This window comes from Protobothrops mucrosquamatus, unplaced genomic scaffold (genome assembly GCF_001527695.2).
Source record: "Protobothrops mucrosquamatus isolate PMUCROS unplaced genomic scaffold, P.Mucros_1.0 scaffold420, whole genome shotgun sequence".
Taxonomy (NCBI): domain Eukaryota; kingdom Metazoa; phylum Chordata; class Lepidosauria; order Squamata; family Viperidae; genus Protobothrops; species Protobothrops mucrosquamatus.
In genome coordinates, this window is record NW_015386749.1 from 774,028 (window position 1) to 790,815 (window position 16,788).

At 34.5% G+C, this 16,788-nt stretch overlaps 1 protein-coding gene across 1 annotated transcript in view; it reads right to left on the reverse strand.

Annotated features, from left to right (window-relative positions):
- The window catches only part of AGFG1 (ArfGAP with FG repeats 1), a 30,548-nt gene that overhangs the window by 11,653 nt on the left and 2,107 nt on the right, over positions 1 to 16,788 (reverse strand). Inside the window, exons 2-7 of the mRNA XM_015816298.1 lie at positions 15,440 to 15,533; positions 14,334 to 14,449; positions 12,979 to 13,141; positions 11,661 to 11,814; positions 6,369 to 6,488; positions 1,587 to 1,787 (exon numbers count right to left, since the gene is read on the reverse strand). Of these exons, the coding sequence (XP_015671784.1) occupies positions 1,587 to 1,787; positions 6,369 to 6,488; positions 11,661 to 11,814; positions 12,979 to 13,141; positions 14,334 to 14,449; positions 15,440 to 15,533 (848 nt within the window). The remainder of the gene's footprint in view (positions 1 to 1,586; positions 1,788 to 6,368; positions 6,489 to 11,660; positions 11,815 to 12,978; positions 13,142 to 14,333; positions 14,450 to 15,439; positions 15,534 to 16,788) is intronic.

The window sequence follows — 16,788 nt, forward strand, 5'->3', positions numbered from 1 at the left end:
AAGTTAGTAGGTACAGTACTATAAACCACATAACTGTGTTGTGCAATAATAGCTGCCAGTTTTTGAATAGTAAACTTCATTATCCTATAAATTACGACTAGTGGGTGCTTTATAATTATGTGCTTTAAGATTCTCTAGGTCCATAAAGTGAATTTTGTGTACCATATGTTTACAGAGTTTTCTTCCAGCAATTACAAAACTATGGTTTTATGGTTTTTCTTGATTATCCAGAATACTTTAAACATGCTTGATTTGACAAATACACTTGCTTAACTTTTAAGATAAAATTCCAGAGGAAGGAACTACTGTAAGTTTCAAATAAGTTATAAAAAATCATAGCTAATCTGGTTAGATAGTAGATAATCTTGCTTACAGATTTACAGCTACATAGGGCAATTTAACAAAACTAATTAAACAATCAATCTTGCAAGACTGCAGTTGGTGACTCCAAATAAGAAAAGCTGTGAACTGCCCTGAGAAACTTATTATAGCGATGTGTCCATCTATATACATGTATACACTCACCTTCACATACATATGGGGCTTGATGTACGACCACAACAGAGCCCAACATTTCCATTGTTAAGCAAGACAGTTGTTAAGTGACTCATTTTATGACTTTTTGGCCATGGTTGTTAAGTGACTCACTGAAATTATTAAGTGAATCATGCGGTCTTTAAGCAATGGCTTCCCCCATTGACTTTGCTTGTCAGAAGCTCCCTAAGAAGATTAGAAATGATAATCCAAAGACCCCAGGATGCTGCAACCATTGTAAATACATGCCGGTTGCCAAACACCTAATTTGACCACATGGCTGTGGGGATGCTGCAGTGGTCATAAGTGTGAAAATTGATCATAACTTTTTACCTTCCACAATTTCACTGCTGGCTTCTCCATTGGTCAAAAGTTGGCAGAGAACTACTTAACATGTGAAATCATGCAACCGCAGGATGCTGTAACGGTCATAAATGCCACTGGTTGTGAAAGTGCCTAAATCTCAAACACATGACTGCAGGGATGCTGCAACACTCATAAAGTTACTTTTTCAGCATCATTGTAACTTTGAATGGTCACTAAACAGGGTAGTCATTAAGTGAGAACTACCTGTATAACAGGGTGTTTTTTAGCAATTTCATCATGAATAAATGATAAAATGATTTAAAAACAGAATAAAGATTTTTGTGAATTTATGCACAAAACCCTATGTGTATGATCACTACAATTACCATATGCTGAAATTCTTGATAGTAACTATACTGTAAAAATATCCAGTGCCTCAGACACATAACTTGTTCAACAACTGGTAAAACAGAAGTAGCCTCCGATGCATTATATCAAAGAAAAAACAGTACATATCAATATTTTTATTATATTATCCTTATTTTCACCAGAATAATTAAGTTTGCATAAATTCCAGTGCCTCAAACTTGCAAGTAACATGGTTCAGGTTTTATAGGCAACACTGGTATTGATTGTTCGTAATAGGAATTACTAAAAAGCTCATGGAATTTAATAGTACATCACAGAACAAACTATAGCCATGATAAATAGTGTAAGAGAACAGGTCAAAGAATAAGAATTAGTACCTTGCCCTGTGAAGATATTATCTAAATTAGCAAGAGCTGCGTATTTATCTGCTGACTGGAGACATGGTTTATTCACTACAGCTTTACTGGCTGCAGTTGTGTTGCTCTGAGAACCACCGAAGGCTCCAAAATCAGCACTGGAGGATTTGGGGAAGTTATCAAAGTGTGCAAAGTTAGCATTCACTGATCCAGCGCTCCCACCTGCAACAAAATAAGTTAAAAAGTTTTCAAGCTCATTGAAAGTCTCTTTAAATGTATTTGGTGACCATGTATGCTAATGTACTTATAGGTCACACTTTTTATAAAGTTTCTCTATTTCAAAATCTTGATTGGTTAAAACCGGTATTTTAAATTCCAAATCTGGAAGCCCTAGCCTTATCAGCCTCAGAGCAAAGTGATGGAAATGCATGTTGCAGCAAAACTAGCCTCAATGATTCACACAAACATGGTTTTGTTTTAGGCTCTTATCTCTTTCTGCAACTAAATTAAATTGAAATTCCTTTAATAAAAGAATATTTGATAAGTTCCGATAAACAGCACAATGTCTTTAATTTTTTTTTAAAAAACCTATCAAATTAAGAAGTAAATATATCACTTCATATCAATTTAGCATGGTCTAATTTCTTTGTAATTTTTAATACCGTATTGCTATGAAGAACTAAAAGCAGGAGAGCTAAAGAGGAGTGAATTATATTATTAGGGAACAAAATCCTCATTACTACTTCTGGGAATCAAGTATTCAATGTTTTAAACTTCAAACTGCAAAAGTGAATGCTAATGTTTGGTGCTTGATTACACAGCTCTCTTTCCCTTTGAAGTGATTAGTCCATGCACTCTTCTTCCACAAAAATAAGAGGTGAAAAACTGTGACATTCAGATGCTACTAAACTATAACTCCTAGCATCTTCAATACTAGTCACAATGGTTTGAGCCACTGGAAGTTGTAATTTAGTGATTATTTTGCTGGCTGTAGATTGGATAAGGAAATTATAAAAATATTTGAAAGGCCAGACTGGTTCTATATTAACATGCTAGAATAAATAACAATAATAACATCATCCAAACCAATTCACGGCTGGATAGAGGCCTTTTCATTAAAAGTCAGGGTCAAAAATCTATTACTCTGGTCCAGTGTAGGTTGCTAGATATGTTTTTATTTACCCACTGAAGGGCTGAGAGTAACTGGTCCCAAAGGCTACCAGCCAATTTCCATGCTTAAGGGCTAGAACTTGGGTGTTTCCACCCTGTTCACATTGTATCACATTGGTTCTCAAACCCCAGAATATCATTTTTTAATTTATTTACACAATTTATAAGGCCATCCAATTAGGAAACTGTGATTCTGGGTGACTAACATGGGATTGAAACATAAAAGAAGGTAAACAATAAAAATAAAAAATAAAAAACTCAGCATAAAACAACACTTACAGAGATCAAAAACATTTACTAGACTGGTTCATCCAACATCCTGGCCTAATGCTGGAGAAAAAAACAGTTTTTTCAAACTTCATAGAACACTAACACTGTCAGGCTCATCTGAAACTCAAGGGTCATATTATTCCAATGGGTAGGTGCTGTGACAGAGAAGGGTCACATCAGATGACACTAGTTCATAGAGGAAACCTAAGTATGTCCACTTTCTTGGATCTCATAGGATTGGCAGACATAGACAGAGATATGCAATCCCAACTTGGACTTGTACTATGAAGAGCTTTATAAGCGATAATCAGTATCACAAATTACAACCCCAAACCAGTGTAGTTCATGAATGTGATATTACATGTATATTATATGGTGCACCCACCACCATCTATGCTGCAGTATTTTCAGCCAACCAACTGTACTGCATAGGATGGAGTTGTGCAAATATCCCTTTTTGCCACAGTAGTCACCTGTTCTTCAAACAAGAACCACGAGTACAAGACAACCTTCAAAGTACATGCTAGTTCTGTATGGGAGAGTGGGACTCCATTCAGAACTAAAGACAGAAAATCTCCAGCTTCAGGTATCCTAAAAACCACAGCCACTTACCATAGCTGACCTGAAGCACATGTATCACCATCCATACCCCCTTAGCCTCCAAACATTGGGGGAAACTGATAGCTCCATTTGACCATCCCTGGTCACATATAGATAGCTGTGTATCCTCATCTAATTGATATTAATCCTGTGACTATGGATGACCTTACCGAGCAGCTTCATATAAATGCTGAATAGGAGATGAGAGTGTAAAGCCCTGAAGATGCTGCAAAGCTGGGGTGTAGGGCTGAATCTCTCCCCCTACTAGCGTCAACTGGAATTGGTTGCAGAGAACAGACAACTAACTTTCCCCTAACCTTAATTTTCTGAAGTCAATCCAGAAGGACACTATGTTCAGTGCTGTTGAAAACCACTGAAAGATCAAGGAAGGCCAGGATGGATGTGCTGCCTCCTTACTGATCCCATCAAAAGTCGTATACATATATATCAATATGTTTTCAGCACTATATCCCGATCTGAAACACAACTACCTTCACAGGAACCTTCCAGTCATAATCATCTCCTCCCTAAAGGATGCATTTACTACTTTGTGGATATAACCACACATCATCTCCTAGGAACTCTTGACCAACCATGAGGGTTGTAGATCTAATATTCAGGTGGCTGCACTTCCCACCCCAAGGCCCCTGTTCATCTTATCAGAAATATTACAAAAACATATCACAGTCAATCCCAAAGGACCTGAACAGCTGATCCAATTCAGAGTGAATCCAAGTGACTTTATCCAACACATGTACTAAATAGTCTTCACAGAGCCTTGCAGATATTCCTCAGAACCGTCTTTGCCCAGGAGAGACCAGATCACCTTGAACAGGGCTATCAGCCCTCTTTGTGGACATGATAAAGAGCAGAAAAATAAAGAGCTGCTCTTATCATTATGAGGTAATTCTTAACAAATGCTTTCTGTTTCTCCCCAGGATCCTCTTCTCCCATTTCAATTGCCAGGGTTACTCTAAAAAGTAGGAACTTTTCAGAATCCACAGCAGAATCTTATAGGCACATATGTTACAAGGCTGTTCCAAGCAATGAATAAAGCCTCAGCTGAGCTGCGCAGAGCTTCAGAGAAGACTCTAAATTCCTCTGAAATCCAAAGGGATCCATCAGGCACCTGGGACAGACCAATCAGATGGATTCTTCTATTCTGTAGTACAGACCAGCTACAGATAACTCCAAGGCTACCTGGGAGTGATCTGACCACAAGAACGGACAATAACATCTCTCAACTACAGATCATATTGTCTGGGCCTGAGATAAAGAACAGTTCTATAACCATGACTGCTACCATGAATTGAGCCTTCAGTAATCTGGGGGAAATGCATGGTGGCTATGAACTCCCAAGCCAATCTCACCTTGTCCCAGGGAAAGGGAAATTAAAGCCCCTCACTGCTCAAGTACTAAATTTTGGAAATTCTACTAGCAACTTGACCATAGCATCAAACAGTTCATAGCAGGGATGATGAACAGTAGAAATCCCATTTGATCTCTAGAGTCAACTATCATTATCAACCGTTTTCATACCCTGTTATCTGCAGAGCAGTGCTGCTAAAAGCCACCAAGTCTCTTGGTTAATTATGATAACTCCACTACCTTTGCCCTGAGTCATGGCTTGTGGGAACATTTCTAAGATGGGAACACCTCCCTTAGTGCGCAGGAATGTTTTGGTGATATATTCTAGGCTGGTCCTCTCATCCATTATCAGATTGTGGAGGAAGGGGAACTAGCATCATAAAAGGCCGATCTGGCATTTGGCAGCAGCTGCAAAAAGCCTGGGCCAATAAAGCTCCAAAGACAGGCATAGGAACCAGCACAGGAGGCTGGAATGTAGAATCAATGTTATATAAAAATTGAACTATATTATACAGTAACCTGAAATGTTTGAGATTTTTGTGAATACTAAAAACTGTATTACATTTTCCACTTATTTGCGTAAAGAAAACCATTGTAACTATGACTTTTACTCTCTACATTTGGTGGGATACATTCTCAAGTGCAAGTAAGCCAATGTACTAGTAGCAAGCACGTACTATTAGGTAGCATCTTTTGAAGAAGAACAAGTAAGAAAACCTGAACATGACACAGTGGAAATGAGATAAAATGTCACTGTAAATTAAATGAGCTGAGTTTCCCACCTTGGTGGAACTTACTGCGCATAGCCTGGCCAGGGAAAGCAGAAGTAGTAAAGTCACCAAAACTGCAGCTAGATGAGAGCGTTCTGAACGCTGGACAGCCAGAAATTGTGTGAGGGGTTAAAGTTAACAGAAAGGAAAAACAAAAAATTTAAAAGAAATCTTAAGCATTTTTAAACAAGGAAAATGAAACAGAAAAGTGATCAACCACAGATCAAGACATACCAATTAACATTCCAGGAAAAATTATCACAGCATAAAACAAATAAAGAAGAAGAAAACAATAGTCCTTACACATGAGGTATTTTAGCCAAATCAATGTATCTTGGTTGAGAAAAAAAAGATTTTTAACTTAGATATGATCCAATATTTTTCCAATAAATAGTATTTACATCATGTGTAGGAGTAATTCAAAAGCTATAATATAAAAACTTCATGCATGAACACAACCCACAAGTATAGCAAAAGAAAAGGAACATCCATTTTTCAGGTTTCCCCAGAGCTTCAGATTATGTGTGTTAAGACAAGTAGATACAAGGAGATCTAAGAAATATTCCAACTATAGTGTCCAGATTAGTTTATATTAAGAGAATTAACAACATTAGAGCATTTCTACCTGTATTTTGGTGCTGAAAAGCAGACTGACTTGCTGTGGGGAAACCACCAAAATTACTCGAAGCATTAGACTGTCCAAATGCATCAAAGTTTGCAAAACCTGCGTTTGCAGAGTTCTGCGCTGTAAAGTTCAAATGAACAAAAATATGTTAATGATATGAAAACAAAAGATAAACTGAACAGAACACGATAACTATACTTTAGGATAACTATACTATTTGAAAGTACAATGTACAAGACAAACATTTTCTTATCTATATTTTGCAAACCTATCCTACATGGAAATGGCTGTTCTTTTAATTCTATTTATATATAAAATATTTTAGATCTAATATGTCAACAGAAATGAAAATACCATTTTGTGACCCCATTATTATACTATACCCTGGTTATTACTAATTTTCTTTCTGAAACCCCACAAACTAATTTTAAAAAAAACAAATTTTACATATTGCTACGCCATAATAGTATTATTTTTTAGCTTACCAAAATGGAATTAGGCGTGCTTTGCAAACCATAAATCTATTATATAAGATGAATTCACATATTGTTCTAATCCAAAATAAAATAACATTTATTATAGTTCAATATTCAGGATAGAGGTGCATCCTGGCCAGATGCCATTCCTGACGCCTACCCAGAATATAGTAACAGCAATAGCAATAACATTAGCACTTAGACTTATATACTCCTCCATAATGCTTTACAGCCCTCTCTAAGCGGTTTACAGAGTCAGCCTATTGTCCCCAACAATCTGGGACCTCATTTTACCGACTTCGGAAGGATGGAAGGCTGAGTCAATCTTTAGCCCTGTCAGGATTGAACTCCAGGCTGTGGGCAGAGTTAGCCTGCAATACTGCATTCTAACCACTGCGCCACCAGGACTACTATATATATGTAGTATAGGGATTACACGGTCATAAAAAAAGAGCTTATAGTTCAGGATTATGTGTGAGATCCAGGCCACATATTTTAGCTGAGGCAATTTGATTTGAAGTATATTATGATTTATATTATGATATCTTTGTTATGATTTGAAGTATATTATGATAGAAATGTGAGAACAAATGGTTTTACAGATATTGCCGAACTGCCACTTCTAAAATCTCTTTCTATTGGTCATGCTAGCCTGTGCTCTTAGGAGTTGTAGTCTAGCAAAGGAGGACATGGTTTCCCTGTTAAGCTCTATCTTGTCTTATCGCTGTCAGGGAGGTAATAGAAAACTATCTCTTCGTGTTTTTATGACTTTTATTTTAAATTTTCTCTAAAAGGTAATTTTATAATTTCAAAACTTTTTGGCAAAATCCAAAACAGTGTGCAAGTTTTGCAATTCCCCATGTATATGACCAAAAGCATTAAAAATGAGAAATTCTATAATATTTCTCCAAGATGCATGAAACTGTTAAACCACTAGAATTTACATATTCTTGAGCTTACCAAACATAATTCTATTGATTTCTGAGAATTTATTATTTTAATAACCAACATAAAACATTAAACATTATGACAATAAAGCAAACTATGTATATAATTGCAAAAAGAAAGCAATGTTTTTAAGATGTAAATCATTTTCAAATTTGGGAAAAAAATAAAAATTACTTATGACTACAATAAATTTACCTTTAATATATCACATAATGAAATAAAGTGAAAACCAAAATGCTTTCTTAATAAAGATATATTACAATCATTTGCATAAGTAAATGCTTCTATAAGCTTGAGAGTTTACTGGATTGTTCAATCTAGATGAAAAACAGCCTCTCATATTACTGAACAGTTACTGTCAGCTAATTACTATATAGCATCTAAGAGAATAAGTATGTAATGTAGTGTATTGTATTAACATATTGCTTTAATTGTAAAAATGAGATTGTTAATGTAACATTTAAATGTTAAAATATAAGAAGATTAATAGCTTTAAAAATTAAAACATAAAACACATTAATAAATATCTACATCAAAAACAGTGCTAAAAAAACATCATATTAACCTATCAACCACATGTCTGAATAAAAACAGTTGCCAATGGAAAGATTAATGAGAGGAAACCAAGTTTTGGTACTCTTTGCAGGGGCTTTCAAATTCTAGAAGCAGCCTCTGAAAAGTCTTTTTTACATTTCCATGAAACTACTTTTGATAGTTACAGGGTATCAGAGTAGTAGGAATAAGGCAGTCCTCGCTTAACAACCCTAACTGGGATCTGCAACTCAGCCACTAAGCAAAGCAGTAGCTAAGTGGGAAATCACATATCTGCAACTGGGCTTTCCAGCTGGAAAGAGACAAGACTACTCAGTTTCACACCTTCAGTTTTTGTTTGCCTCCTAAAGACTACCCTGGAATGCTCCAGTGCCTGTTTACTCACATCAAAAATAATTTGATTGCACTAGTGTTCTAACCTTTTCCTGACCCTTTCTGCTGCTAGCATGATCACATTATTTTCAATGTGTAGAAGAGCAAACTGCTTACAGTACTCTCCAATCTCTGCAATCGGGGAAGGGTCAGATAAAAGAGAGATTCCTACAGAAATCACTATTTCTCTCTCTCTCTCACCCCCTACAAAGAGAGATTGAAGAGGAAAGGATTACAAGAGTACTGCAAGCTGTTTACAGAGCATGCCTGGGGTTCTCAGCATGATTGCACTGTTTTTGATGTGTAGAAAACCAAACTACTTCCTCTCCAATCCCTCTGCTCTGAAGGAGGGAAGGGTGCAGAAAAAAAAAGAAATTGGACTGAAATTGATTCATCCTTCAACCAATTACAAGGATTCTATGAAACATCTTGTAAATGTCACCAACATCAAAATTAATGCCCTTCCTTAAAAATAAGGCATTCTTTACTCTACTCTTCATAGCTATATGAATTGCGACTACTGTAGCTACAAATTTATTTAATCCCATTCAATTACAGGGAGTCCTCATTTAGCAACTGCCTAATTTGGTGACCCTTTGCAGTTACAACAGTAATGAAAAAGTACCTACGATCAACCTTGCATTTATAGGAAAGCTGAGCTAAAACCATAGAACAGTCACAGTTTGACTTAGAGACCACTTGATTTAATGACCAAGCTGCTGGTGCCAACTATGATCACTAAGTAAGTCCTACCTGTACTGTTAACTACTCATCACCAACGTAAAGACCTGCCTTCCAGAAGTCTTGTAAGAGTTAGGAATATTATGATTATTACATTTTTATCCTTTTTAAATATATAACTCAAGGCTGACCTTCATATGCACTGGAATATAATTACCAGAATTTCTATACAGCAACAGATTTAGAAAAACTATTTTACATAATAGTACAGAAAAGTTAAACGTTTAAGCAAAATGAAACTAATAAACAGCATGCACAGAATATTCATTTATGTGTTAATTTAGTTATTTATCTAATTTATACAACTGTCCATCTCATAGAACAAATGATTCTGGGCAGCTTACAACAAGTTAAAACAATCAATAATTACCTAATAATTATAATTAACTATTATTAGTTAACTACTGACTTCAACAAAAATGACTTAGATCAGTTTGCAAACTAGATAATGACTATGGGAGACATCTTCTTCCTCCAATTTCTTTTTAAAGGTATAATGACATCGACAAGTCATTATATAATCAGGTAACAGATTCCCTGTGAATGGGAAATGGAAGAGAGGATTTACAAGGGTCTAGTACCACCAACAGAAAATTGTCCGTATCTTCAAGGTTAACTTGCACATTAAAGTGTTTAAGAAAAGAATGGCAGGGTGCTTAAGAGCCCACATTATTTTATTTATCTCCATAGCTGAATAGCTCTAAGTTAAAAAAAGAGGGGGGGAAATTCTTCTCCTGCCATTCAAGCACTTCTGAGATTCAGACATCAGAACTGTGCTGAAAATGCTTTTTAAAAAGCATGTTAGTCTTCCCACCCATTCCAACACATACAGAAACATACAAGGAAGGCTTTATTCCTGTCCTACAGATGATTTAAAGAATTTCAGTCAGTATCAAAAAGAAAAAGAAAAATAAGCATTTGACATGCTGAATATTAGATTTTTTGACAGCTCTGGCATCCGATATTTTATAGAACATGAGCTCTTCTTCAGTTATTTTAAAAGAAATATATGCCTATACATGAGTCATATAAAGCAATAGAGTACAAATCATGAGAGTTCTCCCATTATTGTTTATTGCTTTTTTCCCCATTGCATTCGTGGTTAATATTGTTAATATCCTCAAATATATTAAATGTGTGACTACTATTACCACTATTAGGGTTCTATCCACCTGCTTTCCTTTGATTATGAGTAAGCTAGATCAATAAAGGACAATCACCAAACTGATTTAAACAGGAGTCCCAATCTTCCTTTTACCAATAATCAAAGGACAGAATAACCCTTGGAATTTGTCTTGGCTAGCTACTAGTTCTTGAAGATAGAAAGATCTTTACCAAAAGCATGTCAAAGACATAGGAGAACTTGTTTCTTGGAACTTGTATGACCTTGTAAGTTAGTAATTCTTAAGACTATCAAACAAGCACTTCTGTATTGCTCATTTTATAGAGACTGAAAATTTCGTACCTCAATATAGACACAGCTTCTTGGCCATATTAATTCTGTATTTGTAATTATTTCTGATTGTAATTTTGCCCAACATAAAATTGGCAGGAAACTGACTGCTGGTAAGAGTTAAGTAAAACTAATACATTACTTCCTTATTAAACTGCATGATTGTATTTCTATATACTAGGTTTAATCTTCTAATAACCTTGTTTAGCAGTCTTAATTTTTAGCTTATTAGCATAGAATGGTTCATTATTTTCATTTTTATTTCTATAGATAACACTGAATATTTTATCGTATTATATTACTTTCATAATAGCATATAGCTATTGTTTTATAGATTAATTGTAATACATTACCATATGTAGTTTTAATAATTTTAATCATAAATTATTCACAATTTGTCCATTTTGTTCCTATGATAATTATGTACTGTACATTTTATCTTTTAGCTATTTTGCTTAAATTTTGTATACTTAGATTATTATATTTAGGAGGATTCATAATCTCATAATTTTAAATGTTATTTTATTTGGCCTTGACTGAAACAAATTTGACTATCTCTTCTTCTTTCTCAAATCATTGCCAATATTACAGAAGCCAACAAGTTTAGTTTTCATGGCTTTGTTTCCTATTTTATTTTTAGGTTTCTCTCTCTCTCTCTCTCTCTCTCTCACACACACACACACACACACAATGTGTGAGCTCAATCTCAGTATTTATCATTATCAAACCCAAGATAGTAAATAAAATTACCTGTATGACTGTTGAAGTGTGCAAAATTAGCAAAATTTGCAGTAGCTCTGGTGTGCGGAGCAGGAGCAGCAAATATATCTGAACCAAGATCACTGAGAAGATCAAACTGTTTCTTTTCTTGTGACTGCCCTTGAGACCGAATTGTAATAGGAGACTATAAACAAATTGCAGTGGGTTAAACAAGCACGAGTGGAATAACTAGAGCAAACCAGAGTATCATTCCTAATATAGAAAATATCAGTTTTATAAATCAACTTACTTTTCATCCAGATAAAACAATTTAATTTCTATACTGTAATATGCTATAGATCTGGCACTCCATCAGTAGACTAATACAAAATTGCATGAAAAATTCAAACACATGTGTGAGACACACAATATAATTCAGACTCTAGTGAAGCTAATTGAGGAAACGGAAATGTGTGAAAAAACTGAGATCAAAGACTAGGAAGTTGAGAAAATATGTGACAACCTCCAGCTCGAATATCCAAATAAAGTCCAAAATTTCTTTCATTTCTGAAAACCTACTGGTTTATTGAATACATGACATGGTATAGATGAAGGAAAACTAACTCTAAAATCCCAAGACATCTAACCAAAGCATATAACAATGACATTCCCAGCCAAACCTCCCAGATGTCCATGCAGTTCACATAAACACATTCTCATTGTTTTGAGAACCATCTGCTATCTTCTTCACAGCAGTCAGAAAGTCCTTGAAAAGTTTCCGTACATCTTTTTCTCAACAAACATCTGCAGAACCGGAGATGTTTCATTTCTCTAACTAACCCATTCAAAGCCTCGTCTCCTCTCCCTTACTCTAATGACAAGATGAAAACAATAAGGCAGGTTGCTGCCAGGTTTTCAGTCTTGAAAATATGTCAGTACTATAGAAGCTTAGATATTGGGAAAATGCAAGGTAGATCTCCTAAAAGAACAAGGAACAACTTTTATGTAAAAACTCAACAAAATATAGGTGGACAAAAAGAAACCCCCCTGAAGGAACAGATTATTGAAGGATGAAGAAGTAGAGAGAATATGAGTGACATTGCCACTATGGAAAAAACATACTTTGTTCTGTTAACATTTTCAATAGAAAGATAAAGTAGAATTGGATAGAATTGTTGAGGAGATAGATTTCCTGAAAGCCATCAGGCAAAATTAAGTGATACAGAACAGCTACCTAGTATAAACTGAAAATATGAGTCTGAAGAAAGATTTTAAACAATAGAGTTATTAATAATGGACAATGCACCAAGTAACATATTTTACTGAATACATATTAATTTCACACACTTTTTAAAAATACATAACTTACTTGGGTAGGTGTATCTTTATTTAAGTGCAGTGCTGGTGCAGACTCTCCCAAGAGAGATTTAAGTGGTTTAACTTCCGGAGTACTACTTGTACTACTAGCAGAAGATCCAGATATAGATGCATGGACAGAAGCCACAACTTTTGCTTGTTCTGGAGGAACATACCTAAAATGCCAAATTAAAACATTTGTATTTATCATAACTTTCCCAAATCCATCATTAATAAAGGATGATGCAACAATCATATTCTAGGCTTTAGAGAGCTGGAATTAACAATATGGCTTAAGCAATAATGTAAGAGTAAGAACAAAGATTTAAAAGATTAACTGGCATATAATTTAAATGCACTGAATATTAAGATGTAACTGGTCTAAACAAATCACAAATGTACAAAGTAAATAGTGAACGTAAATAGAGGTAATATAATCTAAGTGGTTGAAGTTCAACTTCTACAACTGGAACCATGTGTATTTATGTGTAATACCTAATAAGCTATACTATTACAAGCTGAGCAAAATACATTATTGTACAAAGCTGAAAAATAGGTATTAGCAACAAGTATCAGCTTAAAAAATACTGGAAAAGAAAAATTTCAGCCTGTTAAAAATAGCCCTAAGAATTGCTTCAGCCAAGAGTACTACTATTTTACTATACCAATAACTGTTTAAAGAAAAAAACAAACATATATTGTGAATATTTGTAATTACACACACTCTTTAAATGTTAAGTCAAAAATATTTTACCTAATTTTATTTTATGTGTTAATCTCCTTAAAGCAGAAGCAATCAAATAAGACATGATGGGGTGTGTGTGTGTTAATTTATAAAAAGGAAACAAAGTCTTTCTGGCCTAAGTCTGAGAAAACTCCACCATAATAATGAGTGGGGGTTGTTAAGAGGTATTCCAGGGAAACAGCACCAGAAAATTAATTCAACTGAATATTGTCATGTTCTGGAGAATGAACAATAATTAGGTCAAGAAAGAGTCAAACATTGGATTTGACCAATTAGTTTAATATTTAGTACTTTTGCTCACAATGCCTTTTAACCTTAGGGGGGAAAAAGGCAAGCTAATTGGTGATTACTAGTAGAAAGTAATAATAGCAGTACTTACAGTAGTAAAAATTAGTAGGGGTACTATAATATGCATGACAAAGGGGATTCAATGATTTTTAATTTGACTTTGGTAAGACATTTTCCAGTAATACCTCAACAAGGTAAATATTGATATAAATAAAACAAGTATATGTTTAGGCATTCCACTGGAAATAGAATAGGAAATGTTCTATATATTATAATACAAATTCTTTTTATTATAAAAAGTTTTATAATATAATTATAGTAAAATGTGTACCAACCATCTTTTCTTTTCATATTTTTCTTGTAGAAATTCTTTGACTTTTTGAGGATCCCGGAAGTCTGGAATTGCTGATGATCTATCATCAAATAATCCTAGCCAAATCTGTTTGCATACCTTTTCAAAGAGAAACAATATTAAATTAAATGTACTTCTATCTGATCACTTAATGCAGGGGTCCCCAACCTGTGGGCCGTGGCCCAGTACCAAGCTGTGGCCTATGGCCACCTGTCCACAGGAATGGCTGGTGAGTGTGCGCATCCCCCACTCGCACCGCCGCTAGCAGCCGTTTGCGCATGCGCGTAGGCGCTAGTGCCAGCACTATTGCAGGTGCGCATGGCCCATTTGTGTATGCACACAGGCACTAGCACCATGCCATGCACATGCTCATTTGTGCATGTGCGCGCAGGGGCGTGCATGCACCTTTCCCTGCTCCTCCCTTTCCCTCCAGGTCACCAAATAATCACATCTGCTAAAAAATAACTCTGATCAAATTTTAAAATAATAGTTGATTTAAAGTTCCAGATTTATTAGTCATGTCTTACCATTATTTTTAGCTAATATAACTACGGTATGTAACTTAAGCTATGTGTTATGACTAAGCTTCTTGGAATTCATGCACTTGGAATATCTTGCTAATGTCTAGAAAAAGGCTTTAAATTCATAGTCTTACACATTTTGATAATTTTAAGAACATTAAGCAATTTCTTGTCTTCTATATCCCATAAAACATAGCCGTAGCATGCTTCAGCAGCACTACTGTGATGCAATATTAACAGGAATAAACATCTGAGGAAATACCACCCATATTTCTAGGAAGTTCCACCCATGCTGAAATATTCACTCCAACAGCATGCTGAATAATAAAGAGGGCAGAGAAAAAGCTGAAATGCGTCAACGAAACTTAGACAAATGATTCACACTACTAGGGTCAAATTAGAGTACAATTTCAGCTCACAAGTACCAGTGTACTTACAGTAAATTACAACCCAAGAAAATTTCATGTTCTCATTTCAGAACTTGTCTTATCTTTTTGACTAATATAATACACTTATTAAAATTGTATTCTCCATCAATTTACTTATGTATTCTATACTGAATACTTACTTCATTCCCATGCTTCTGAAGAAATTCTATTTCTTGCTGTGTGAATGTGGTCATTGAAATGGACTTCACTCTGTGAGGTGGATTTAAACCTCTCCTATAAAATATTTTTTTAAAAAGTGATTGTAGAAATTTTTCAAAAGTTAAAAGAATTCTTAACTATAGTTTAATGTTACTAGTGATAAAATAGTATTATAGTTAATAAATCATAAGAGGTATAACAAATATAAAAGTTTCTTAATTTTGAAATAAGTTTTGATTCAAGTATTGTAGAAAAATTGGGCCTAATAACATATTTCTAAATGACTTTACAGTTCTCAGAACTTGGCTATAGCTATCAATTTAAAATGTTAGTTCAGAAACCACTAATTAGCTCTTTGATTTTTTAAAAATATAAGCATTATACAGGTTTTTAGAATTCCTATGGAATTCTTTTAGTCTGCTTTCTTAAAAAGATTTTATTTGAATTTTTCTTCTAGCAAAGTGTTCATCTGTTTAAATTTTGACTAATGGTATGGGATCAGAGACATAAAAATGCTAGAGAACTCAAAATTCAATTATTTTGATTATGGAGAAACCAAACATTAAATTTTGCTAGAAATACTATGAATTTTACTATCTTGCAATATATATTACAAATTCTAGAAATGTCAAAAACTAATAAATGTATTTCATTTGATTGTGAGTGACATAACCTTTACTAAGACACTATGAACTTGTGTTTGAAAATGATTTGGTATATACAGCACACAGACAACTATTAAAAAGTATTCTAGAAATATAAAGGTTCTAGAAACAAATGTTGTAATTCTCTACATGTAGATACTACATGTACATAGCATTACAATATTCTGCTTAAAATAGCTTGAGGATTCCAATCAGGAAACTCATGCCTTCCCCCAAATATTGTGATTTCAAAAGAGAAATTTGAGAATGGGTCAGCTTTATGTGGTGCCTTCATTCTCTCCTGACATCTCTCAAATCTAAAACACCCACTACTACCACTATTAATGATGGTGGCTGAAGATATTGGGAATTTTAGTCATTAGTTTTAATAGAATCAGACAAGGGAAGATGAATCTCAATTATGAAACTCATAAACAAATATCACAGTAGGACAGCATATGCAATCTGAGGATCTACCACTAAGAAGTATGGTTGATTTTTTTTTAAAAAAAGTTAAGATTCAAAATGCCTGAAACTCCACCATTATATAAAATTAATATATTGTACTGGGAGGTATTTATGCCTTCATGGCAGCAGTAGTTTATCTATGTTTGTTTGAATTGGTAAAGGATTGCTTGTAAAATTCAATTCAGAATTAATTAGTGGGATTCTTAACAGCTTAACTA